This window comes from Solea solea, chromosome 4, assembly GCF_958295425.1.
Source record: "Solea solea chromosome 4, fSolSol10.1, whole genome shotgun sequence".
In the NCBI taxonomy this organism is placed as follows: domain Eukaryota; kingdom Metazoa; phylum Chordata; class Actinopteri; order Pleuronectiformes; family Soleidae; genus Solea; species Solea solea.
The window spans coordinates 25,121,799-25,149,667 of record NC_081137.1 but is presented as its reverse complement, the minus strand read 5'-3'; the positions used below and the strand labels follow the sequence as shown (position 1 = coordinate 25,149,667).

Below are 27,869 nucleotides of genomic sequence, written 5' to 3'. Positions count from 1 at the left end.
GAGAACCCGCTGGGAAAGGACAACTCCACCGGCACCGTTAACGTCCAAAGCAGTGAGTACCCGTTCCTAAGCAACCAGTGATGTGGCACAGATGTACTGGCATTGTTGATGCTGTTGTGACTGTTCTCTTGCCAATTGAGAGATCCAGAGGAGCCATCGCAAACAGCCATGTAACCATGGTAACATGCATGAAGAACAACTGTCCACACGTGTCTCTGGCTCATGAATCAGTGGAACAGTGTGGAATGTAATGTTAATGTAATGTCACAACAACAGAGTGTAAAATGTACAACTGTACAAAAGTGTGTTTGATAGAATTCCACACACTTGTTCAGTAGTTGTGCGTGTGTGTGCGTGTGTGCGCGTGTGTGTGCGTGTGCGTGTGCGTGTGCGTGTGTGTGTGCGTGTGTGTGTGTGTGTGTGAGTGCTGGAGCAAATGAAGGAGTTTTGATAACAGCTGTTTCCATTTGGTGTGGTGGTGAGTTTGTGTTTGTTGGGCAGAGAGTGAGGACCTTACACAGCTGAGGCGCACATGAGTCACAAAGTGCTTTAGGAAGTGCTGTTTCCTGCTGCTACGCTCAGTTCACCTGCTGCTGTCTGTCTGTCTGTCTGTCTGTCTGTCTGTCAGTCTGACTGCACTCATGTGCTGTTACAGGTGAAACTCTCATTGTCTTGTTGTGACTTTGACACAAGAGGAAGTTTAGCCATCACTCAGTGTCCTGTACTTTACGTTTGTCAGTGTTGTGGTTTACGCTTCACAGACCTAAGCTGGGCAGCAGCTCCTTATAGATTCAGTCAATAATTGTGTCATTCATTGTGTATTTAAACTGAGCTGCACATTAAATCTCTCTCTCTGTTTCTGACATATGTTGAGTTTTATTGTGTGCTTGTTATGACACTTGGCTTTACTTTAATGATTTCTTTCATTATTGAAATGGTCAGTGTCTCACAATCACGACATCTCATTTCTGAAAGCATGTATTCCTGGGTTAACGTTCACCTTTAATGGCAATGAGATGAAATCAGTGAAATGTTTGCCCGGGTGTTGAATGAAGGCTTATGAACACATGAAACTCAATATGCTGATGTTGTTGATGTACAGTAGCCTCAGAGGATCAATCTGGTGTTAAACATGGACACTACCAGTTAAACCTGATGTTGGAGCACATGTACGTATTTTACTTTCGTGTTTATGTCGATGTAAATGCATGTCTGTGTGTCCTGAGTCTGTCTGTCTGTCTGTCTGTCAGCACAAACATGAGCTCACATCACTCTTGGTTGTTCAAACAAAGGCATCATTGTATGTCCTGTTGTGTGCCACGATCACTAGATGTCTGTCTGTCTGTCTGTCTGTCTGTCTGTCTGTCTGTGTGTGTGTGTCTGTTTGTGTGTGTGTGTCTGTCTGTGTGTGTGTGTGTGTGTGTGTGTGTGTGTGTAAATGTTCACACTGTTCAATAAAAAAGTCCCATTGTGTTACAGCAGCACGCCTAGTTCCGTCCTGCTTCAGGGGAGAAGGCAAGACGGGGCGAATCAGGGGAGGTATGTCCATAGGCAGGAGGATTGTGTGGCAGCAAACACAGACGTGCACCTTGGTGTGATTATCATATGCAGATGAATGGCTGAACTGGGCAGATGCTGCACAGTGAGCGAGTGACAATGATTTCCAATCATTTGGATAAAGATGATACTAAGACACTAAGAGTGTGCTCGTCTGCTGCAGCAGTCTCTGTGTCTGTGTCTGTGTGCAGATGGAGATGGACAGAGACAGAAAGAAGGAGACACAAAAACAAAGGGAGGGAATTCATGACAAAGACATGAGGAGTCCAGTAAGTCCAGTATAAGCAGAGGAAGACAAGAGCCTGCTGTGTCCACAGTCAGGTGCTCTACACACAGCTGTTCCTACCTGTGTTGTATCCACCTACAGTGTTGCATGCAAACGTGCTACTAATGTGATTCTCTCAGGAAATATCAGCTTTCCCAGAGTGTAGAGCTGGAGTCATAGATATTAAATTGGCACAGGAGCATCGCTGTGAGTGAGCTGTGGTGTCTCTGGTGTCACTCAGCTCATTGCACTGTTGTGTGAATGCTTTTTACTAAAGTGTGAACTGAAGTCATGTCATCTCAGTTGAACCACAGAGCAAACATTTCATCAACGAGTTTGAACATAGACACTTTAAGATGATTTCCATATCAGGAATTACACGAGGAAAAAAAAGCCAACGCAGCCCGAGGTGTGATTAAAAACGAGCTACCTACACATTCCTTAAGTAACTCAGTCGAGTCGAATGGGGGAGGAGCAATAACACACAAACACTTGTTGTTATACGACACACAGTGTAGCAGCTGCAAGACAAATGGAACATCCTTTAGTGTAATGTGTTCAGGGCTCAACTCAAAGTTAACCCCATGTGCACATGGCACAGGGGCCTGGTGCCAGCAGCAGCAGCAGCAGCAGTAGTAACAGCAGTAGTAACAGCAGCAGTAACAGCAGCAGCAGCAGCAGCAGCAGCAGTAACAGCAGCAGCAGCAGCAGCAGCAGTAACAGCAGCAGCAGCAGTAACAGCAGCAGCAGCAGCAGCAGTAACAGCAGCAGCAGCAGTAACAGCAGCAGCAGCAGCAGCAGCAGTGACAATGACTGGACTTTACTCATTTATGAACAAGTCTTGAGTACAAGTTTCGATGCTGCTGAGTTGAATGTTTAGTTGTTGTTTAATAGTTGTGTTGTCCTTGGCTGTAGTTTTGTGAAACATGAGATGGATTCTTCTCATGTTTCCCTCTAGACTGTCTTCCATGTGTTTTTTTGTTTGCATGTTGCATTGTGATGGAAAGTAGAAGAGTTTCTGGAACAGTCGCTGCCTCTTTCAGAGTGCTGTTTCCAGCCTTATGTCCAACCCCCAGTGTAGAGGACCAGGCACCATTTGTTGTCCATGTGGTCTGACCTCTACCCTGTAATCAGTCTGGCATGGTAAGACCTGCTGGCCTTCTGTGCAGTGGTGTAGTATATCATCAAGTGTGTTCTATGAGGCCAGTGTGAAGGAGCCACAGCAGTCAGAGTTCGCTGGGCTCCACGTGGCTTCAGATGCAGACTGCTGTGTTGTGATAAGCGCTTGTGAGGCAGTCATGTGTCTGCAGGCTACAGGTCACATCCTCGGGGGGTGCTGTGCACAGCTCCACTGAGGGAGTGTGTGAGCGTCCAGGAATGTGTTGATGGAAATCACAGCTGAACATATGATTGCTCCAACCTCAGCAGTCATGCTGGGGCCCACCAGCATCACTTTTGCTGGCCCACACACACATATACACGCACACGTGTGCACATACCGTTCATATATTCACTACCTATCCTGATGCAAACCCCGCCCCCCCCCCTCACAAAACTTAAGTCTTAACATTAACACCATGCTCTGCTCCATTTGATGACATAATATGTGGAGTGTTCCATAGGTGCACGCTGCAGAGTCAAAACAGGCTGATGGATTTAGAAAACTTGACTTGTACAGTTGTCACTAAAGATAAAATCCTATTCAGCTTCTTAGGTGTTTGTATTAGAAGATGTTACAGTGCAGTTAGACTCAGCCATTATTCATACAAATACACATTCAGCGTTTCTGACTTCTCTTCCAGTAAGTCTACGTAAGACAAACACCACAGTAAGAGCTACTTTGAACAAGATAAACAACAACTTCCTTCTCTGCTTCTCGTCAACATGAAAACACAACTTACTCACTCTTACTACGCAAACGACCAGATAAACTCATCTGTAATGACGCGAAAGGATGTTGGCTGTGGCCCAATGACGAGCATGTGTAAGCCACTCAATTGTGTTGATTGCTGTGTGTGAGCAGCAGTAGCAGCAGCAGCAGCAGCAGCAGCAGCAGCAGCAGTAGCAGCAGTAGCAGCGGCAGCAGCCGTAGCAACAGCTGCAGCAGCAGCAGCAGCAGCAGCAGCGGCAGCGGTAGCGGTCTGGACCATCCATGGTCTGCACAGACATTCATCCGAGTCGTTGGATGCTACAGATCTTAGGTCTTGATCACTGAGTCAGGATCCAGGTCAGGTTCTGAGGTTATGTATAAAATCCAAACACAGCATGAATAAATCATTAGGTTGTTGTTGGAACTGTGATTGAACACAAACATTAATGAGAAGTGCTTTTGTTCCTTGAAAATAAAAAGAAATAACTGTCAATAAGTCATCAGAGATAAATCAGGAAGCGAGCTGCTAGTTTTGTTTGTCATAAATCATAACCACACAAAGTAAATGTGTTGGACAGAAAAGTCCATTCTTTCTTTAAGTTTCATCTGTACTTTTCTGTCTGACATCACATCTGGAGACAGCTGGACTTTTGAAGTGAACCCGCACTAATGTTTAGTTTTCGGGGGCCGTCATAAGATCGTCACCCACTCTTTCTGAGTTAGTGGGCAGCATCCGGCACAGAGGGAACATCCAGAGTGAAGGGTGGACAAACGCCCACAGACTGATCAGAGCACATGCTGGCGTCACTGAGACGGAGTAACATTACTGAGGACCACTTGGACCAAACTATTTTAATATCTTAAAAAAGGGAATTTGTGAGGAATATTTTTGAAATACTTTTAGAGAAAGAAACAACTCCATGTTTTTTTGAGTGTACGTAAGCATTTCAGCCTGGACATGGTACAACTCTGTGATTGTACCATGTGCAATGTTTTAGCTCTTTTTCAGATGCATTCATGCACTTTCTGACACTCTGGAAGAAAACCTCAGAGAGCAGTCCAAGAATGTTCAATTCATCTGACACAAGACCAGTGAGTTGAGGTGGATACTGGCACCTAAAGCATAACTCACTCCTCTCATATCAGTAATGATGATGGTATGTACGTAAGTATGTTCCTGGTTTGGATAGAGACCAGGCAGCTGTTGAATCAGGTAAAGAAACATTTATAAATGGCGTGTTTGAGCTCTTGATTCACTTTAATCCTGTTGCTCCAGAGTTCTCAATCAAATCTGTGCAGGAACAACTATGTTACTGAAAATCAAAACACATCTCACTTCTTAGGAGATCCAGTAATCTCACTGTGTTATATGTGGGACACTTAAGCCCTCAGTGTGAATGAGTGAGGATATTGCTATGTGTGTGGAAGGAAGCAGCTGTTACACTTGAAAAGCTGAGTGATGTGAGCAGGAGGTGCAGAGCTTTGTTAACTCTTCCACGGCTCGGGAGGAAACTTATCTGACACATCATTTAAGAGCCTTCCTCAGCTGTCCTGGTGGTCCTGGTGGTCCACTTCCTGTTGGTGACCCCGACTGTGGGTAACTGTTCACGACCGTGTGGTGATTAATGATGCAAACAGCATAAATAAGTGGGATCTGCGTGGAGTGACTCAGTAATAATTGCAGTTGCTTGCAGAGTCATCACTGAGAATAGGTCTGTGACTATTGTTCTCCCACATCAAACAAATTCCCTCTTCCTCAAGTTTCCTTTGAGCACAAAGAGAAACATGTAGTTACCATTCCAGTGCTAAAGTGCAGGAGTGCACTGTACTGTAGTTTGGTTGCCACAGCTGTGTCTTCTCCTAAACCTCCCATTACTCCGTCATGCGTGTTTTTTGCTGGTGATCATCCCGTCACGTCAGGATGACTCACTTCTGAGATTCCATTTCGCAGGTCGCAGGCAACAGCCATTTCCTTTGGAGTGTGCAGGTGTGAACCGATGGAACAGGTCTCACTTTAATTACTGCTACACCCACAGTGAACTCATCCTTCAGTATACAGAGCGCCAGCAGTGCTCCATCACAACGTCCAGCCCGTGTGGGTGGTGTGTGTATATAAGAGTGAAGGAGGCTGAAGCATCCGTGTGCTTTCTGAGGGAAAAGCTTTAGTCCCAGCAGCTGGGCACTACTGTAGCTGTGAGCATGAGAGCCAAATAAGGACCTGTGGAATATGTCTCCTGTATCTGGTACAAGGTCACAAAGTCTGCCCTTTCTCAGAAACCAGGGCCAGCTGTTGAAGACCAAGGACAAAAGAAACACATGGTTTCAACCCGTCTTGTCTTTTTAAAGGAATTAACTTATCTTAACCAAGTTCACAATATACAATATAATGAATTACACCATTCATTTTCAAAACATTACATGTAAAATGAGTTTGACAAATGAGTCACAACTTCAGCTTCAACTTGCGTATTTTATGTCATAATTCTTAAGTAAATGTCTGAAAAAATTCAGAAAATGTATTTGGGGACCCAAAGAAAATGTCCCGTGAGCCGTCTGCGGGTCGCAACCCGCTCTTTGGGTGCCTGAGTTCAACTCATTGACAGTTTGCCACCTCCTTTTTGGACGAGAGCAAAATCTTTGGCAGCTGTGAGTGACATTGCCATGTGCACAGAGACGCTTTAATGGATCCATTGTGTCTGATCCAGGATTTTGTTCTTGTCAGTTTTGCTGCTTCAGTCAATAAAGTTGTGTGTGTGAAACATGGCATGGCAGCTAGAGGCTAGTTAGCACAGTTAGCACAGTTAGCACAGTTAGCACAGCCTTACACTGAGGTGGAGCTTACAGCAGAGTGATGGACATCTCAGTGCTTTATTAATGCTGCCTTCACGTGCTATTGGAATTATGGTAAATACGAGTTCCCCACAGGCAAAATGCACATGAACGCCTCCTCACGTCATGATCATTCCTGAGTGGAGATGACCTTTGACATTATTATCAATAATAATAACTCCTTCAGTGCTGAAGGAGTCTGTGTGCTCGGACCATAATTATAGTGTTTAATGAATAATCATTCCATTGTTTTACCCATGATGCAGTGCGGGTGAAGCGTAACGCACTGGTGGTTAAGTATCATCTTCCTGCAACAGTAGGACAGTCAGGACGGCTCGCCCACCCCGGACACACAGCACAGACAACTGTCCACAGGACACTGACGTTGCCTCGTTGTACATCGTGTGTGTGTGTGTGTAACCTTACACTTCAGGTGTCCTCATTTCTATATCTTATACATTTTCCCTGCGCAGGTTAGGGTTAGGGTTACATGGATGCACTTTTAATAGAACTTACTTACTCTACTCGCATCTCTGGATGAGTGGAACGTATCCAGATGAAATTAGAAGTGGAGACTGTGTCACCGTCATGGTTTCCACCAGTGGGGCTTCCTGTGCGGTGATTTTGCTCCTGACCATTTGCTGTTCATCCACGACTGTCGTGGTCATACAAAGAGAGCGTCAAAGGGAGGACACAAGGATGCACCAGCAGCTGCGACACCACACTTCTGCAGAGACAGAAAAACATGTGTCATTTTGTTGCCAACTGCAGATCCAGGCTCATTCCTGCTCCCGCACCGTACCCTGCCTTTCCAAGTGCACCTCACTGCAGCTCATGAGCAGCTCATGAGCAGCTGTTGTGCAATCGCAGCACTGGGCTGCTCTTTGATTTCACTTCAGTGTTGAGATGATTGAGGCAGACAAGACCAGGCATATCAGCTATGTGACTGAAAAATGGTAAGAGGAGACAAGAATATAAAAGAAGACACACTGGTTGTGGTGGTGGCAGTCTTTCTGGAGAGTGGGTGGTAGATTAACGCTCCTGGCGGGATCCATTTTGTTCATTTCTAAACATTCCAGTTTCATACTGAAGTTGTTTGAATTGTGGATAGTTTTCTATTGAAGAAAACCGTGCTCTCTCATTCATAATGTGATCTTTTGTGTGTCCTTCTTACAGTAAATAATCATTTAATTCCTCTTGGGATATTTGACATGAAATCTCTCTTGCTTATTTTGATCTCGGTTCAGATGCTGGATGTTGCATTGGTTGGGTGTGCCGTGCCCATGTGTGGGAAGTAGGTGCCCCATTATTTTCTGTTGGCTTTGGCAAGCAGGAAGATTTTCCCTTAGAAAGATCCTGATGACAAGCTTCTCTGCCTTTCTTTCATGGATGCAACATTTGTCAGAACTTGAGCTCCTGTCTTATTCATAAATAAATAATAAAGTCATATTTAACATGGAACTCACATGTTTTCTTCATAGGAAGTTCATCTTGTAATCCTTGTTTTCTTTCTGACATGCAAGCATCATCCTAACCTTCACCGCATCAGCTCCAGCTGTCAGCGCCTTCACATTCATCCAAAACCACACGTCCCAGCTCGGTCTTGTTTATTTGAAACAGACAGTTGTAGCAGAATTGCTGAAAAAGGACGTGGTACACAACACACCTAAGTGTGTAGCAAGAATGCATGCAGTTTGAACTGGCTTCTCGCAGAGAGATAAAAAGTGTTGGTCCCAGCAGTAACAGGAGACATGTCAGGCATTCCCTGCCAAGAGCTGAGGAGGTGAGGGAAGGGAAGGGAAGGGAAGGGAAGGGAAGGGAAGGGAAGGGAAGGGTTTTTCTGGTCCATAAAAGTGACTTGTGGAAAAGCATTTGTGGGTGGCAAAGCTATTCCAGATACTGACCTTTTATGTGACTGCTAAAGGCTCTGTACGTACGACACTTCTCACATTCTCATCTGATCTTTATAGCCTGACTTTAATTTGCGTGAATTGTGACAACGATTTTCATGATGTGATAAAACCAAGAGTTCACGCTCCTGTGTGATATTGCAGTATTGTGCCACCTGATGACATATGAAAATATCCTTATTTACAACATTACTGTACATTTACATGAAGATTTCTGGATGTAGGTGATGTTCTGTGCTCCTGCAGAAATGTAGAACTATCTGAGATCTGCTCACTGACAGATCGACCGCATCATTTATACGTTGTATCTTGATAACATTGCTTTTAAGAGTGAACACACAAAACCATAACAAAGTCCAGATGGATCCACCACTAGTTGAATAACTGCCTTGGCTTTCTCCCCGCACAGAATCGGATTTGGTCGTGTTTTGAAATGGCATTGTGTTTGATTGTTGTGCAGAAATGAACAAGATTAAGGCAAGCTGAAGTAAATGATCAACATTTGTCATAAATTAGTGGGACGTGTATGACTCTGCACCCCAGACAGGCCAATTGAAAATGTATTTTATTACAAAGTTTGGCTTCTCAGGTCTTTGAGGGCTAGGATTCAGTACGAGCACTTTTCTCTTCGCTGCATATGCACCGGGTGCCTCAAGAGGAAAGAAAACTGTGCAGTAGGGCCCTCTCTTTTCATTTTTACGATTTTCCTAGAATCCTTTGGAGAGCGTGGAAAGACAGACATGTTTATGAAGGTTTCCAGATGGTCCTGCTTGCACCCCCAGCTTTTCTTTTCAGTTCTTGGGCCATGAAGGATTAATCAAAGTCAGTGGCAAGGGCTGATGGCTAAACACTGTGGTTCTCACTAACCCAGAGGGAACCTTTCCTCAAGTCCAACTCAGATTCAGCCCCTGGGCTACAGGACCAAGGAAAGTTGAAACCCGAGGTTAAACAAGCCAAGCAAACTTAAGTTAACAAAAGCATGGTCACATCAAGTGCAGATAAATGATCTGTTTAGCAGAGCAGCAGAGGCAACCTTGACAAATACACCTGAACTCTGGTCTCCTTTGTATGACTGTAGACAGACAGCACCATATGGTAAGGCCAAGACATGCACCAGAACAAATTGCTGAAAGTTGAGTCATTGAGACTCACTTGTGCGTTCTCCATTACATGTAATGCTTCTAATTCATTTATGTTTGATGTTATTTTGGACATAGTGATTGAATGCATTCTCATTGTGAAGCACAGCGTGAACACATTTGTCCACATCAGGCTTAGATTTCTCTTATCAAACAGTTTTGGCCTCAGTATTACCGTCTTGCCTCTTGGGGATAGATGCAGATAAGAAAGCTGTCTCCATCACGATAACGACAACTCACACTCAAGAAGAAAGTTGGAACACAAACGTATATTAGCTACTGCTGAATGTTGTCGAGAATACAGTTCTAACTGGAGCATTTACAAGACATGTGATTGATTGGTTTAAAAAACCCCACATAGATTGAGTTGTTATATGTATGTTATTAAACTATTACACACGACTGATTGGGGCTGTCAAAGATTCAAACACCACAAACATAACACTTTTCATACTTTATTAACTTCCCTTAATAACATATACAGCCCTCAGTATAATAGGATGCAGTAAACACTCCCCAAACAGGAAATGACTGACAAAAGGAGGACGCTCCGACAGCTTCTTCCAATGCTCCAATGTGTGTTATATGGGAGGAAATTGACTTCATTCACGTGACAATCCTTCATAAATGATAGAACTGATAAAACCATTGTTTAGATAATATGATTTATGAAATAGATTAGGTTAGTTTTAAAATAGTATGGATCACTACAAACATTAATGCAAACAACTGGCTGGAAGATGAATGCACTTCATAGCATTGCACTGTTGTAAATGATGCATTGATGGATTAATAAACACTTGTGTAATAGAGTAAATGCTGACTTTTTTTGATCAGTATCAATAAGGCTTCTCTCATTCTCACACACACACACACACATACACACACACACACACACACACGTTATTACACCAACTGTTAGCAGAAAACGCTGGGGTTTGTTCACAGTATTCACACACACACACACACACACACACACACACACACATACCATACAATAACTTGGTCAGATTAAACAATATTTTATATATATATATATATATATATATACAATAACACAATGGAAGAGTTACATAAAATCCTTGTCATATCAACGGTCGTCTTATTTGGTTTCATCTCTTTCATGAAACTCCCTTTTAAAAAGTGGCATATAAATATAATTATTATTATTATATAACTAGTTAGTAGTATCAGTAAACCTCCTCTTATTGACGTTTAAGTTCACACGATTCCCTTCAGCCAACAGCTCAGATTTACTGCCAGAGATTTGAACAAACTTATCTTCCAATCAAAGAGCAGCATACTCACCTGTCATATACTACAATATTCTATACTATAATATACTACATGTATACTACAATATTCTACATGTATACTATAATATACTACATGTATACTACAATATTCTACATATAAACTACAATATTCTACATATATACTACAATATTCTACATATATACTATAATATACTACATGTATACTACAATATTCTACATATATACTACAATATTCTACATATATACTATAATATACTACATGTATACTACAATATTCTACATATATACTACAATATTCTACATATATACTATAATATACTACATGTATACTACAATATTCTACATATATACTACAATATTCTACATATATACTACAATATTCTACATATATACTACAATATTCTACATATATACTATAATATACTACATGTATACTACAATATTCTACATATATACTACAATATTCTACATATATACTATAATATACTACATGTATACTACAATATTCTACATATATACTACAATGTTCTACATATATACTATAATATACTACATGTATACTACAATGTTCTACATGTATACTACAATATACTACATGTATACTACAATATTCTACATGTATACCACAGTATACTGCAGTAGTGTAAAAGTCTGGAACCCTGATGGGCCCAGAATTAGCTTTGAAAGTGCACTAAATGTGAAAGGATTTCTAATAAGTGACCCTTGTTGAAGATAAGATGTCGTATTAGTTGATTCCAACACGTGATGAAACCAGAGGTGTTTTGATGTTGTCAGTGTAACATTTGTTTACATCTTTGTTTACGTCTTTGACTGAAGAAACACAAAAATAAAGGCTGTTTAAAGTGATCTTAAAACACACCAGAGCACCAATGGTAATATCAGTTTGCCCCAAATGAGATGCTTTGCTCTTATTTATATGTTTATCTTTAACCATGTCAATAAAGTTTTAGGGCTTGTCATTAGTTTTAATCTGGAGTAAACACGCGGTGCAGCCTGAGTAAACACTGTATCGGCTGAACCAGATCACCTCAGAAGGAAAACCCTGGCCTGGTTTCTGTACAGTACCTCTCCTTGTATGGCTTTGTCAGTCAGTGAGTACATTCTTTGATATGTGTAGTAGTTTTGTCCTTCCTTTAATTGTGTCATGTTTGTGTTGCTGTGGTGATGCACACATTTACTCTTATTCCATAGATACAGTAGATCATACCCCAAAGAAAACACCAGGATTTCTATTGGACTCTGGAAATGTCCTTAAAAATGAATTATTGCTGACTTAATTCTGTCTCTGTGTTGTTATTATGGGCTGTGCACAGCACTTTAATTCAAAATCACATGAGATTGAATGAGTCCACTGTTTATGATGGGATGTTGATGACATCACGTCCTCTGGCTGCAGATGAAAACCAGAAGCACCAACACAACAAAGTCTTTTATTATATATATATATTTAACTGCTGCTTGGGAGATGATTCCATTACAAGTGAATTGTCAAATGTGCAGTGGGTCCACACGTGAGATTTAGTGAAGCTGAGTGCCATTGGCCTCCAGCTGTTTTGATCAAATGAGCCAGACTTCAAACCTTAAACATGACATAATCATTAGATTTTTATTGAATCGTTTGCTGACTTTTATCTTTTGTTCCTTCTCTGTTTTTAAGGTTGTCTCGTACACACAGGGCAGCACTAAAAGCTGTGAATGTTTTCAGATAGATTTCATATAGATGTGTAATACACAGATCACACTTGTGATGTGTGATTGTGTTGTGCATGGAGCTCTTAGAAACGTGGACTGACGCTACCTTTAGAGAAATACTTAAGTGTACAGGGTCAGTTAAAGACTGCAGGACCATAAATGTTCCCAAATGGACTGTTTTTATGGTCGTGCTGGGACTCATGTCGTCTTTGAAGCCACTGAGAGCAAGTCAATGTTGTTTTTAGATTGTATTATTTTCCTCCGTGACACCATACATCTTTAATGACTAATGATTTTTCAAGATGTTGAATATAAAATGTATCCTCGTATTTTAAAACCAAATGAGATTATCCAAATCCTTTAGAGACTGAACCTGGAGGCTCTTTGTTGCTCTGGCTTTAATGGAGACTTCTTTTGAGGCAGAGCAGATCATTAGCCAATACATGTAATATATGGTGTTTTTCAGACATAAAAACATTTCCATCAGAATCTTTGTTTTTCAACTTCACCGAGGATGAAATAAAGTTCTGTTATATATAAGTCATATAAGTTTTTCAATAGAGGCAGGTGTTGGGATGTGTGAGTGGAAAGTGCTGCAGCTGTAACTAGGACAGCATGTGTCATGTGTCCTGTGTCCTGTGTCCTGTGTCCTGTGTCCTGTACTCTGTAATGATTTAATGAGCAACAATCTCTTGTCCCTGAAGTGAATGAGCTGTGACCAGCAGTCGTCCTGTAAACCCTGACAGAAGAACAGGTTCAGGGTTCAAATATCAGCCTTGATCTGGTCTGTGTGAAGTTTACATGTTCTCCACCTCCTTGTGTGGCTTTTCTGCGGGTCATCTGTTTTCCACCCACATGTACGCCAGGTGGACCGAGTGTGTGTGTGTGTGTGTGTGTGTTTGTGTGTTCGCCCGCCCTGCACAGCAGTGCATGATGGGATAGACTGCTGCTCCACATTCATGCAGCCAGTTTTGCCGCTCTTTGTTTTGTATACACAAGGTTTCTATTTTGAGCAGAGTGTCAAACATGGCAGCACTCTCAGAGGTCAGAGGTCAGAGTTGTGATTACAGGTAAACTTGGGAATATTCTTCAAATCTTTGAGGTGACAGCGTTGTTTTGGAAACACTGTGAAAGAACAGAATAACATGTCTGTCATAAATATTGCTCATATCAGTATTTTTCATCAGACTAAACCAGCAGGAGATTTATGGTCTGCTTTGATGTTTTAGATGTTCATGTGATCACGAGCACACCCTCCTCCTCCTCCTCCTCCTCCTCCTCCTCCTCCTCCTCCTCCTCCTCCCATGGAAGCTGACTGTAATACAGAATATGTGTTCTTTGTTTCTTGCTCATGTTCCTCGCAGAATCATCTGTTATTTCATGTGTTCTTTAGAATGAAGAAGAGTTAGATGAGAGAGTGACGGGGACAAGAGAGAGTTGAGAGCATACTATAATATCAAATGTCAATGTCAATCAAATCCTAATGACATTTCTTGTCACAACATTGTTCATGGCATGTGAATCAGGTTGTTGAAAAGGTTCTTCCCTCTGGAACCTTCTGTAACCCTCCCAACAAAGTGTCACATTGTGCTGATGTCCTAACACCTGACAGCAGGTAAACGCTCACATGCAAAGCAACCTCCTCAGGCCCAATCCTGCCACAGCGCCCGTCTCCCTGTCCTTCTGATGTCCCCTCTTTTGTCCCGATAGAAAAGACACAGTCGGGGGGATTAAGTGCGGATACATGACATTTTGGACCATTCCAAGAACCTGAGTCAGTGCATAAACAACTCCTACACTCTGCTGGGGAAATGTTTACCTTTGTTCATAGAAGTCCTTAAGACAGTGTCAACACTGCTTAGAGACACAATTACATTTGTGGACGCAAAACTAAAGAGTCCTCGTGGAAATACAAGTGTATCATGTGAAGATAAAAATCCAATGAAATCAAACTGCTGTGTGTAGTTGTGTATATTGTCTTCACACTCTGGTGTGACCTAAGAGAAAAGAACGGTTCAAATTTCCATAAAAAATGAATTGAAATAAATATAAGTGACGTTGCCAGTAACCTGACTCTCTGTCTGCCTGTCTGTCTGTCTGTCTATCTGTCTGTCTGTCTGTCTGTCTGTCTGTTATTTTCTCAGTAACCACAACACCATCTCCAGGCTCAGGCCACACCAGACAATGCAACGAAACAGAGAAGACCTACTGTGTGAATGGCGGCCACTGTTACTTCATAGATGGTATAAATGGGCTCTCCTGCAAGTGAGTTCTCGTGTCTGTTTTCACCAAATCACAGTGAATGTGTCGGCCTTTGTTCTTTCAGGCGGTTGAACTGAGAAACAGAAACAAATACAGATTAAAACCTTTAAAAGTTAAATATATGATATAAACGCTCTTGTCTCTTGTGCACTCAGTTTCCTACTGTTACACTAAATCAATGGCAACTCATTTGTTGAAAACTATCAATCTTTCTGTTTCTCAGTCTCAGTCTTTTAAATGTCAGTGTTAGCATGCTCTGCTCCTGTTTAACTTCATACACAAAGTTTACATTTGAGAAAGTTCCTTATTTGTGTTAAATGTCCTCATATGTGGTGTTTAACATATGAACTCATTTCACATCATACACATCATACACATACTGTATATGAATCATGTCTAACATGCACTCCTGCTGTTCATGTCCCTGATATCACCGGCCTGATTGCAGCAGCAGCAGAATGCTGTCAGTCTGCCTAACTGCCCACCTGCTGTGTATTTGAACACTAATAATGGAGTGAGGCAGTGGTGTGCTCATCCTTTTAACTCATGTTTAGTGTACAGGAGGGCTGCACATTAAAAGCCCTTTCAAAATGTCATGAGTCACTGGTTTAGTAGTGAGCAAATATTTATGCCTGTTGGAGGCCCCCAGTGAGGTCAATAGAATCATTGCTTACATTTGAGGTCCTTGGCAGAGGAGATCAAGACCTATGTGTCTCTCTGCTCTTCAGCAACACAGCGGCTTGACATTATCACAGAAACAACCTTCTTTTATCTTTGACATTTTCATGTCCTCCAGTTCAACCTTCTGTCTTTTATTGTGCCTGATACATACGTCAGCCCACAAGAGACAATATTTTATCAAGGATTGCTTAACTTAACTGAGAGGGCCTTTCTTCTCAAATGTCACAGATGTCGTAACCTAATAAGAAAATCATTATTCTAAATGAGCCACTTGCCTCTTGTCATGGTTGTCGCATGTTCTCCTGGAGCATGTGTGGACTTTGGTTATTGAGCTGAAACATTGGCCCGATGTCTGTGCTCAGTTGGCCCAAAGAAGAATGCAGGGCAAGCGACGAGGACGTGGCTGCAACAGCCGTTCAATACACTGTGTACAAACTGGAGGCAGCAATAACTCAATTGCTGCAGCTAATTCACTGGCAGCCGAGGCATGGGTCCAGAAACGTTGGCTAATGCAGTGAAGGTCTGCAGGGATTTGTTGCCCCACAGCCATCTTATTCAATATAGGCCACGCTTCAGTGGGTATTACTCACTGACTAAACAAGTCCTGCACACAGCGAGCCCTACTTTTATGCCCAGCTACTTCACTTTGAGGTATAAACTTTGTTTTGGGGGAAATGTAAGGTTATTAAATGATCCAAAGTAAATAACTCACTAAAGCAAACAGTCGGTGAGTTCCCACACATCCATTTATTGAGAATGGGAATTTAGCAGACATTAATCTGTCGATAATTGTTTATATCCAGTGGGTTTTTTTTCATGCAAAGTATAAACTAATATTAAAACTAACTTTAAATGTTGACATTAGCAGAAAGAACAGTGTTGAAACTTAACAAATGGTCTCTCTGAGTTTGTGTAGTTAAAGAATCGTGAATGACGATGATAACTCATGTAAAGTTAAAGATTAAAGAGTGATAATAGAGTTGCTGATTTCTTGGTCTAGGTGGTGCTGTCACTCAGGATGAGTCATTTAGTGTGTGAGTGTTATGATGCTCCTGGGAAACCAATGACTCTTGTGTGAGTGTGAGTGGAATGTCCAGCTATCATCCTAATGGACTTATAATGACTTATGGAGCAAGTATAGTTTGATGGTGATAATCCACAACATCAAACATTGAAGAAAGACACTGAATCTATAATCCTGTCCAACATTAGATTAGTTGTTTAATCAATGCTGTCATAACTGTGTATAATTCTTTGACTATTAAAATAACAGACTCAAGTGTTAAGAGTGACCGTCCACTGATGGATCTGGCTAATGTTTTAATGATCACACCATTCCATATCAATCCTATTCTATCAAAGATGAAAGAATCAGAGACGTTTGCACAGCACTGGAAATTCCCTGACTTTTCTTTTGGAACATGAAATAACCACTTGGATTATGTCTCTGTCTGTTGGCGTGAGTTATTTACCCGCCTCCTCTGCCCGTGACAGCTGCCAGGCTCCCAACAGGCACCAAGAAAGGAAACGACATTATCCCCGTGTTGAACTTTGCTACCAAAGCTCCTGGAATTGATTTATTGATCATGTACCAAGCAGTGCATGGTTAATCCCCAACTACATTCCCATGTTTGTCCATGTCTTCCCTGTCAAAGCACAGAGGTGGAGCCTCTCAAGCTTATATTAAACCCTCTTCTATATACATTTATGATAGATGTACATGGTTGCTGCACAGTCCAGTAGCAACACGGCATTAGTAACAGTGATAGCATCTTATTTCCTGTTGTTACTGTATTGTGATATAAAGGCTAACATTGGATTGAATGTATTTGATTGACTTACATTTTATTATTAGAAATGTTGTTTTTTCTTCATCATGTGGCTCCAGTGTGACCTGTGACCTGTGACCTGTGACCTGTGACCTGTGACGTGTGGGAAGGTGTAAATCCACTTCCTGTGTTTTTCTTTTCATAACACTTTTCCGCTCCTTCCCAGATGTCCGGCTGGATACTCTGGCGCACGATGCTTAAAGATTGACCCGCAGCGGTTGTCCATGCCCAATCCAAGTATGTTCACTTGATATGAGCAGCTGAGAACAGACAGTTGTCACTGGATTACCTCTGTGGACTCCTGCTGCCCCACCCCCAGTTCTCCCCCTCTTTCTCCCCCTCTCTCTCCTTCTCAGGTCAACACGCAATAAGCTGTGCACGACACCATGTACACAGTGGTGTCATCCATGGGAACACTTTGCTTCCGCTGTCCGTAGTTGTGCTGTTGTTCTAATCTGTGTCTCTCTGCCTCTCTCTCTCTCTGTCTCCCTCCCTCCCTACCCCCCACCCTCCCTCCTCACTTTTCTTTACGCATACTCTTGTTTTCACTCCACCCTTTCCCCCCTCTCTCTGCCTATTATCCTCCTGGTTGTCACTCCTCCACCACCCGTCTCCTCCCTCTCCCTCTCTTTCTGTGGCTTTGTTTCTTTCCATTAGGTGTCCAAATGACTTTACTGGTGATCGCTGTCAAACCTACGTTATGGCCAGTTTCTACCGTATGTCAATTTCCTCCTCTGTCACACTGTCAGTCTGTCCTCGTGTCATGTGTGCAGCATGTGTGCAGCATGTGTGCAGCATGTGTGCATGAAGCTGGGACTCATTCACAGACTCTGCTGTTGTTATGTTTGCTCTGCATGTGATGTTGTGCGTCCTGTAACACTGTGTGTGTGTGTGTGTGTGTGTGTTGCATGCATGTTTGGGAGCAACAGTCCGTGGGATGTTCACCGCATGTAACGACACAAAACAGTTCCTCATCACCAACAAACCTTTGCTTCAAACTAAGCTAAAGCTTCTGTCACATTCATTCTCCTTTGAAGCCATTTTTATTCCTTATTTATTCCTTCTTGACTCTTACAGTCAGGTTAGAGACATGATGAACACACACTGTTAGTATAAAGAAGCATGAATGATTCTTTTGGAGTTGACTCATGGGTGGAATGACAGACCTGAACAACAATAATAGTAATAATAATAATAATAATAATGACGATAATCACTGATAGACGTGTTTCTGAGGAACTGACACTCACATCTCAGTCTCTCGTGTTTCTATTATAGCTCGTATTATTATTATTATTATTATTATTATTATTATTATTGTTGAATATTCCTGATGAAAATTCCACTAAAGTGATTATATTAGGGACAGCTGCTGTGTCTGGAACACACACACACACACACAAACACACATGAACACACACAAACACACACAAACACACAGGGCCCTGCCCCAGCACACCTGATTCAGATGAAGCGCTCGTTATGAGGCGTGTGCAGAGTTTAAACGCTGCTCCCACAGCAGAGGAGAGTGAACATGAGCTCTGAAGTCAACTGATTTCCACCAAGATTACATGAAGGTCTAAGGACGACACTGTGACGAGCGCCTCCAGGGTCTGGAATCAGGGTCTGGAATCAGGGTCTGGAATCAGGGTCTGGAATCATTGCATTGCTTGTTTGGATAATGAACCTGTCCCTCCGGTCTTTACTGTTTCCACGTCAGTGTTACATGTTGGCTGATTTCCCTGTAAATCATGTCAAGTTCAGTGGCAGAGAGTGGGTTACCTGACATTAGTGGAACATAAACATCTGATGTTTCAAGTGGCTTGGACTTGGTTGTCAGAGGAACCTTGTCATGAGGTTAATGATACTCGTTCTCTCGCTGCACGTCTGTCAGTGTCGTGTCCTTAGAATGCAACACAACATTGCAGTCGGAGCGTCACCTGTCGTCTGACTCGTCCAGAGAGCCACGTGTGTGAAGTAAAGGAATGCACTGTGCGTCTTTGGCACACATGTTGATAGTGTTTAAGTTCAGAGCAGCTGTGGGACTGTATCAAGCTACTTTGACTATTTATTTCCTCACTGTCGAAACAGAGCAAGCTTTGATTTGAGGTGCACATGCTTATACGCCTCCATCAGGACAGAGTGAAAACCATGGGATTTAACTCTCAAAGCTGTTGTTTTACGCAGAAAACTTCAAAACTTGAACTTTCAACCTGTCGTAATCATGGTGGACGTGAGTCTCACAGCAGCTGCTGTATTTACACCAAACTCTTTATCAGCATTCACATATTTCACATTTCATATTCTCAATTAACGAGGCATTTCAAAGAGCAGGCACATGTGTGTGCGCACACATCCATTCCATATTTAAAGACCCGCCTCCTGGAGGGGCGCCTCCCATCCCCAGGAGAGTCCAAAGAGGAGGATGGCTTGTGCTCCTCGGCCATAGGAGCTTGGCTTAACAAGAGCATGTTGTCATAAGAACAGCTGGAACTTTCTTCAACACAAAGTAAAGCAAGTGAGCGGCCAATATGAAGTCCAAGTCTCAATGTTCTTATTCACAGTGATTAGTGGGATACTGTACACACACACACACACACACACATATCTTTTCAACATGCCTGTTCATGTGATGGGTGTGTTCCAGAGCAGACAGTGTAGCAAAGCAGAAAACTGAAAGCAAAGGTAATCTCTGAGGATGACACATAGTTTCCTCATACAGGAGGAATAAGAGTGGCTCTGCATCTAATATCACACACATTCCCATTAGACAATTGAGTTGCTTATGTAATGAAAGTCTTACTAAAATGTCTGCGCTTCATCCAAAAGCAACAATAACACTGGACTGTGTTGATCTTTTACGTGTGTGTGTTGTGTTGTGTTGTGTTGTGTTGTGTTGTGTTGTGTTGTGTTGCATGCTCTCAGTGTGTCACATTACTGACAATTACTGACAAGTATTTCTGTCTCAGTTGCTGTAAAAGCTATTTTTGTTTGCTCCACTTCATACATGTGAGAAGGTGCCGCTCTCTAAACTGCTCTTTTGTTTTTTTATTGTTGTTTCTCTCTCTCTCTGTCTGTCTGTCTCTCTCTCTCTCTCTCTCTCTGTCTGTCTGTCTCTCTGTCTCTCTCTCTCTCCCTCTTTCCTTCCAACTGTCAACCCTCTGCAATGGCAGAGCATCTTGGGATTGAATTTATGGGTATGGAACAATGCATTTTGCCTCTCCCGTCCCGTCTGTGGTGTGAACTGTGAATCATATCGTCCCTCAATTAACTGATCAATGACAAGAATGACAAACTCTCAGTGTCTGCAGCTGATCATTATTAACATGGACGTAATCCCTGCATCTCTCATGTGTCTTTCATTTCAAAACTGAGTTTAACTCAACACATTTTCTTTATTGCACTGATTTCTTTTCTATTCCTCATTCCATCTGTAACAAGCATGTTATATCATGTTTGTGTCGAGATGTTTCTGTCCTCCCTCTTCAACTCTCTCTATCCAATCATGTGTTTGTCCTCTTCTTCTGACATGCCATCACTCTTTCTGTGTATTTATGTGTGATCCTGCCCATGTTTCTTTGCATCACTCTCATTCATGTGGAATATAAGTTGTTGTTGTTTTACTTTAAAGAAGTAGATACTATGATCTATAGTTAGTGAAGTTACAGCCATGTTTTTGTTTGCTTCTCTCTGTCATCCATCCTCTGGTTTTCTTTTCCAGAAAAGTGCTTTAGTGTTTGAGGGTGAAAACAAAAGAGAGGAGTTTTTATAAGAGCTCATGGTCATAGTAAAAGTAAAAGACATAAATTGGCATGATGTAAAATGGCTGCTCGTGAATGAAAGCAGATGGACGGTCTCGTACTAATTCAATTCCCTTTTTATTACATTATTTATCAGGGACCGTCTTAGTTCTATTATTTCTATTTCTATTATTAGTTCCACCTCAACCTCATTGAACTCTTCTCTGGAAAAGCAAAACACATTTATAGTATATGATCAATTCATTTCACATTGTTGTTATTTCATGCATTCATGCATTCATGCATAACACTGATCATTGTGCTCACTAAAGCCTGAGTCCATGATAGAACACGGTCATTGACCTGTAAACCTCATTCTTCAAATGATTGTGATGATCATCACAATCATTTGAAGAAGCTCTGCTGAGGCCCCGCCCCCCACAGCAACAGCATCTGTGTTTGAATCAAAGATCAAAGATCAAGCTTCATGTTACTCAGCGCTAATGTAGACGCACAATGAAAAAGTCACAATGTGCCATTTAAAACAATTCATTTCTGTTATTCCTCTCTGTCTGTCTGTCTGTGTGTGTGTGTGTGTGTGTGTGTGTGTGTGTGTGTGTGTGTACAACAGAGGCAGAGGAACTCTACCAGAAGAGAGTGCTGACAATCACGGGTATTTGTGTGGCTCTGCTGGTTGTGGGCATTGTGTGTGTTGTTGCCTACTGTAAAACCAAGTAAGTTTAACCCACGTGTATCTTTCCTGTCAGATTTCCATTGTAATCTGCACGTTATGCTGCTAACAGCACATGTCGGCCATAATCTGCTTTCTTATGTACTGTATGTTACAAGGACACAGTTAATGTGACCACAGTTAACCACAAATAAACATCTTTGATTGACAGGAAACAAAGAAAGAAGATGCACAATCATCTGCGACAAAACATGTGTCCAGAACATCCCAATCGTAGCTTAGCTAACGGACCCAATCACCCAGGACCAGGACCAGAGGAAATCCCCATGGTGGATGTGAGTTTCACACAGAATTAAAGGAATGAAACCATAGACTCACGGTTTGCTCGGTTATATAATCAAACATTTCTCCATCTGTCTCTGAAACAGTACATATCAAAGAATGTTCCTGCAACTGAACGAGTCATTCGTCCTGTGACAGAGGGCTCGTTCCCCGTCAGCCACGCCTCCTCCAGATCTCACAACTCTTCCACACGAGCCCATTCATCCACTCACAGGTGAGCACACGCACACGCACACGCACACGCACACACACACACACACACACACACACACAAACATGGAACTTTTTGTCATAATTGTTTGATCATATGTCAGCAGTGCAGACATATGGTGCAGTGCATGATGGGAAAAATGAGTCTTAGGAAACCTCTGCTGTGGAAAAGTACTCGACTTCTGCACGTGGAGTAGGTTGCGTAACATTTAGCTCTGCTGCCTCTAGTGGCCACCTGTGTTTGGGAGTGAGCTGCATTATTGACGGTTGGCAGTAAAACAGATGGAGTTCATGCAAATGAAAAGTGAAGTTGTGAATATTCTGACTAAAATGAAGTGGTGACACTAAAGAGATGCCTCTTTTGTATTTGTCAGACACGAGGAGCGGACGTGGAGCCTGGAACACTCCGACAGCGTCCTGTCGGACTCGCCGGGAATGATGTCGTCATCCGTGGGGACCAGTAAATGCAGCAGTCCTGCGTGCATGGAGGCGCGGGCGCGGCGTGCTGCACACTGTGGTTACTCTGACCCCCATGGGCCGGGCCTTCAGTACGGGGAATCCTTGGACTCACTGGGAGACTCTCCGCACAGTGACAGGTGGGAAACGTGCCCGCGCGGCTGATGTGGCTGATGTGGCTGATGTGGCTCTGGGTTTGTCATGAACATTTTGAGAAGTTTCTTCTCTCTGCTGGTTCTCTCTCAGCCTCGAGAGGCCAGTCAGGCCACTCTGAGAGACTCAGTGGAAAGTGACACACAGCAGGCATGATGATGAAATACGCTAAGGTAGGCAAGAGTGAGAAACAGTGCTGATGTCAGTGGGAACTGTGTACGACTGCTGTAACACACACGTGTTCCCCCCTTCAACGCTCTCTCTGTCAGGGAGGACGTTCTTGACATTTAAACACAATGTTTGTTTGACAGAGTTAGAGCCAGAGAAGAAGCCAAAGCCTTAGTTTTCAACAACTAACTTCAATATCATAGCTTTCACAAGGACCTGTGCAGGGCCGGCCCAAGCCTTTATGGGGTCACCCCTCCCACCAGCTCCGACTATTATTGATCCCAATGGAACTCTTTATATTTGTGTTAGTCACACTTCGACGGCAGTGAAATCACAAAAGGAGAATGAACTATGATTATTATGAGTATTACTATTATTAGTAGTAGTAGTAGTATTATTAATATTCATTTGCACTTTCCATATTCAAAGTGAAGCATTAGGTGTGGTCATACTGAGCTTGAATGAAAGTAAAGTAAAGCAGTTTAATGACAGATGTGCAAATCTTCAACTTCAAAATAAAACCAAATAACTTCAGCTGAACAATATTTAGAAATCTGAAATCTAGATTTCATTATAAAAAATCAAAAAATTGGGGCCCCTGGTGATCACGTGGCCCCAAGCCGCCTCTTAGTTTGCGTATGCCTTGGGCCGGCTCTGCATTTGTGTCTTGAAGTCATGAAATAGTTCTCTGAATAGACAGCATGCAAAGAAATGAACAGTATCTAATAAATGACCAAAACCAAGACAATATAACATGTGGTCCATGGTGAAAAAGCTCTGAGACTTTTATTTCCCACTGTTTGTCTGTGATGTGCTGGAGTTTCAAAGATGTCCTCACAGTGTCTCCCACGTTACAGCCAACTCTCGAATCATCTGTGGAAGTTTCTTGAAAGCATTAAACAAAATGCTTCACCATCTGTGACAGTGCAATAATGTTTTGTTGCTTTGTGATTATATGATTATATGATTATATGATTATGGCTGTAAGAACATATGTGTTTCACGTGTGTTAGTACCAAGTTTCAGGTTTTTAACAAAGTTTAAGCACAGTCTTTGTGTGAATGTGCTCTTTTTTTATCAGCACGAGGTCAGAGGACAGTGGTTCAATTCCACTTAAGGTGTGACCTTAACTTAACTTAACTTAACTTAACCTTAACTGTCTGCTAGTTTATCAAAAATGCCAGTGTGCTAGTCGACTGAGTGTCTTGATTAATCCTGGATTTGTTCTGGGTGTTTTCGCAATAAAGCAAACCCAGTGTGAAGTTAAGATTACAACAAACACAAACTGCATCTGTCTGTAAAACTTTAGATGATGAAGATTATTTAAAAACATACATCAAACAGCAGTGATCAAGAGGCAATGCTAGACTAACAATGTGTTATAAATACGATTATAAAGTGCTTTACTGAGTCAAAGTGAAGATAAAAGCACAGTCAGATGATATATGATTCAAGGATATTATTATTATTATTATTATTATTATTATCATTATCATTATCATTATCATTATCATTATTATTGTTATTATTATTATTATTATTATCATTATTATTATTGTTGTTGTTATTATTATCATTATTAGTATTATTATTGTAATTATCATTATTATTGTTATTATTATTATTATTGTTATTATTATTATTATTATTATAAATATTATTACTATTACTATTATTATTATTATTATCACCATTATTATTATTATTATTGTTATTATTGTTATTATTATCATTATTATTATTATTGTTGTTATTATAATAATAATAATATAAAAACAAGCAGACTGAGGAGAGATCCCTGTGGGACGCCACTGGAAGCTTTGCTACGGTTGACATAAGTGTTCAGTTGAGAGATATTTGCGTGTCATTGTTAAACAGTGGGTTCTTCATTCGTGACACAAGGCGACTACAAACTCATGGAAACTAAATCAGTGTGTGAAAAACGTGTCGTCTTTTCCTTCTCTTGTGTTCTTGTTGTTCTCTACCTCACTGTTTTCTCCCCTCTGTAATTACCACAGATACGTGTCGGCCCTGACAACACCAGCCCACCTGTCACCAGTGGATTTCCATTACTCATTGCCCCCACAGGTGCCTACCTTCCAGATCACGTCTCCCAATGCCAGCCACGCCATGTCTCTCCCTCCTGCTGCCCACAACCCCTACCCACTGGAGGACGACCAGCCTCTGCTGCGCCGCTACCAGGTGCCCCTGCACGACGCCCAGTGCCAGGAACCCTACCGGCAGCAGCGTCGCACCTATCTTAAGGACAGCAGGGGAAGCCTGCCCTCCAGCCCCTACCGGCTGGCTGAGGACGAAGACTATGAGACCACCCAGGAGTATCTCTCCTCTCGGGAGCAACCAAAGAGAAGTGGGTCCAGTGGAGCCGGTAGCCGTCGCTGGCGGAGATCCAGACTGAACGGCCACGTGGCCCCGCGTGGATACGAAGCGTCGCGGGACTATGGGTCTCGAAGCTGCTTAACAGATAGCGAGTCAGAGGAAGACGGTGAGAGCACGCCCTTCCTCAGTATGCAGAATATGAACGCCGAGCCCGCCACTGTCTACAGGCCGGTGGACAGTCGGACTTCTCAGTCGTCGGGGCGGCACAGTGGGCATGGGAACATGCACACGAGACTGACACACTCGCGCTCCAAAGCGGACAATACACCGCATTAAAGAGTGAAAATCAACCAACACAAATAAATATAGTATAGACCTGCATCTATAAGAAATATTTTTATTTTATATAACTGACAGATATTCTAAACAAATGAAATATTTATTTTCATTTTAGCAAAAGTTGTCTACTAGTTAACAGCAAAGACTTTTTTATAGGGAAAACTCTATTTATATGTACATTTTGATTTACAGCATAAAAGATGTGCCAGTTTTTTCACAACGTAACAAAATAGAGTAATATTGTGGTGCCTTTTGCTGTATGCCGATGCCAGAGGGCCAGTGGAGGTTTTTGTAGCCTTTCTTATATGGACGCCTCATTTTTATACACATTTATGGTTTTTCTCTGTTTAACTTTTTTTCCAAGTTGCATTCTTTGAGGAGTCTAGCCCCATTGGAACATAACCCCTCCCATATCACGCAATATAAACCACTTCAACATAAAGTGTATGTTTACATTAATATGTTTTATGATTTGGGATTTAATAGAACGTCTGATAAATGCGATGTCAATCCCGATTTGACCTCTGACTCATGTCTACAAGAGAATGAGTGAGTGAAATAGAGAGAGAGTGTGTGTGTGTGTGGGGTGTGTGCGTGCGTGCGTGCGTGTGTGTGTGTGCGTGTGTGTCAGTTTGCTTGCATGTATTTCTGGTTGTTGATGAATTCCCTTGTTGTGTACCATGAAGCAGTGTGTCTGTGCTGGCGTCTCGTGACTCCCGTGCACGGTGGTGATGTTACGCAGGTTTTCAGCTCTTCTGCTCCCACTTCCTTTCCTATTATTTGTCACGTTGTCCTGTCATTGCATCTGATTTCACTTCACTCCAAACTTCATCCCATGCTTCATCATCCTTCTGTGTCCATTCTGCTTTTGTGGCTCATGTTAAAAAGCCACACAGTGTCTCAGGATTCCCCCCCATCCTACACACACACACACACACACACAGTTCACCCTCTTTGTCTACTTAAAGTCTACCTAAGACTGAGGTTCTCACATGTCAAGCACCTACATGTGAACATACAGTGGAGAAAAGTGCAGAACACATTAGACAATGTAACGTTGGAGGATCATACAAAACAAAAATATGCAAACTTTCTATTTTGCTGTTTGATGACATCGTTTTCTAACAGGTGACTGTAACGTGCTGTTGTGATGCCTGTAGAGCAGAGATTTTTGAAATCATCTTTACAGTTGTCAGCCTTTCTTGTTCATATACTGGTGTTCATTGAATGACTGTGTCCATGAATTCTTTTTATCACTACGTTTAGAGCGCTCCACTTTACATGCACACTTCCAGTAATGTCAAATAGCATTTGAGTCGTGTCTCTTTGTACTGCTTTGTCTTGTCCACACATTAGTCATTTTAAATGTGTCATTTTGAAAGTAAACACAATGGTTTTCTCTCTGTCCTCCAGTAAAGGTGAAAACTCAGCAGAGGACAGTTGACCAACAACTGAATGCTGAATTATCACAAACAGAAGGAAACTTTCAAACGATTGATCTGCTCCATGGTAAATGCACAGCGCGTTGTTCTCGAGAATGGTCTTCGTCACACTTCACTTCCACATGTTTCAGTTTTGTACGTCTGAAAAATGCAAAAGAAGACAATGCTCCTCTAGTTTAATGTGGTCGACTTTGCCGGTCCTCGCTCCCACGTCTCCTGTTTACTTTCACGACCCCCACCTGACCCCGACACGACCCCTCCCTCGCTTGAAAATGTTTGAACACCTCTCCTCTGCATGTCCTTGTGGTCAAGGTTAGATGGGTGCATGGTAAAAAATCAGCAGACAAATTTGACTTTTTTTTGTTTTCTTCAGTCAGTGAAAGTGTATTTTATTTAACATTCAGCAATAAAAGAGAACCTTTCCCCATGTCATTCCTGAAATATGCTAGAAAAAAGAAAACAACGCCAGATTGTCATAGATTGTAAAATAAAATGAATCCACCTGTTCATATGAGAAAATAAATCTTTATTCATATCATTTTATTATGAAGTTATTTCTGCTCCTCTGGCTTCATGCACACACACGCTGCACACAGAGCTGCACACACAGAGCTGCACACACAGAGCTGCACACACAGAGCTGCACACAGAGCTGCACA

General features: G+C 42.0%; 1 protein-coding gene across 5 annotated transcripts in view; it reads left to right on the top strand.

Annotated features, from left to right (window-relative positions):
- Positions 1 to 27,753, top strand: part of nrg2a (neuregulin 2a) — a 56,797-nt gene extending 29,044 nt beyond the window's left edge. For 2 of the 5 annotated variants that reach the window (XM_058627211.1, XM_058627209.1), the window contains exons 3-11: positions 1 to 52; positions 14,705 to 14,825; positions 17,990 to 18,048; positions 20,506 to 20,529; positions 21,704 to 21,806; positions 21,975 to 22,098; positions 22,192 to 22,319; positions 22,690 to 22,911; positions 25,111 to 27,753. The exon at positions 1 to 52 is cut by the window's left edge and continues 67 nt beyond it. In XM_058627211.1, coding sequence (XP_058483194.1) covers positions 1 to 52; positions 14,705 to 14,825; positions 17,990 to 18,048; positions 20,506 to 20,529; positions 21,704 to 21,806; positions 21,975 to 22,098; positions 22,192 to 22,319; positions 22,690 to 22,911; positions 25,111 to 25,765 — 1,488 coding nt within the window. In that variant the 3' untranslated portion in view covers positions 25,766 to 27,753. Of the gene's footprint in view, positions 53 to 14,704; positions 14,826 to 17,498; positions 17,570 to 17,989; positions 18,049 to 20,505; positions 20,530 to 21,703; positions 21,807 to 21,974; positions 22,099 to 22,191; positions 22,320 to 22,689; positions 22,912 to 25,110 lie in introns of all 5 variants that reach the window. The other 3 variants (XM_058627212.1, XM_058627210.1, XM_058627213.1) reach the window with 2 other exon arrangements.
- The last annotated feature ends 116 nt before the right edge of the window (positions 27,754 to 27,869 follow it).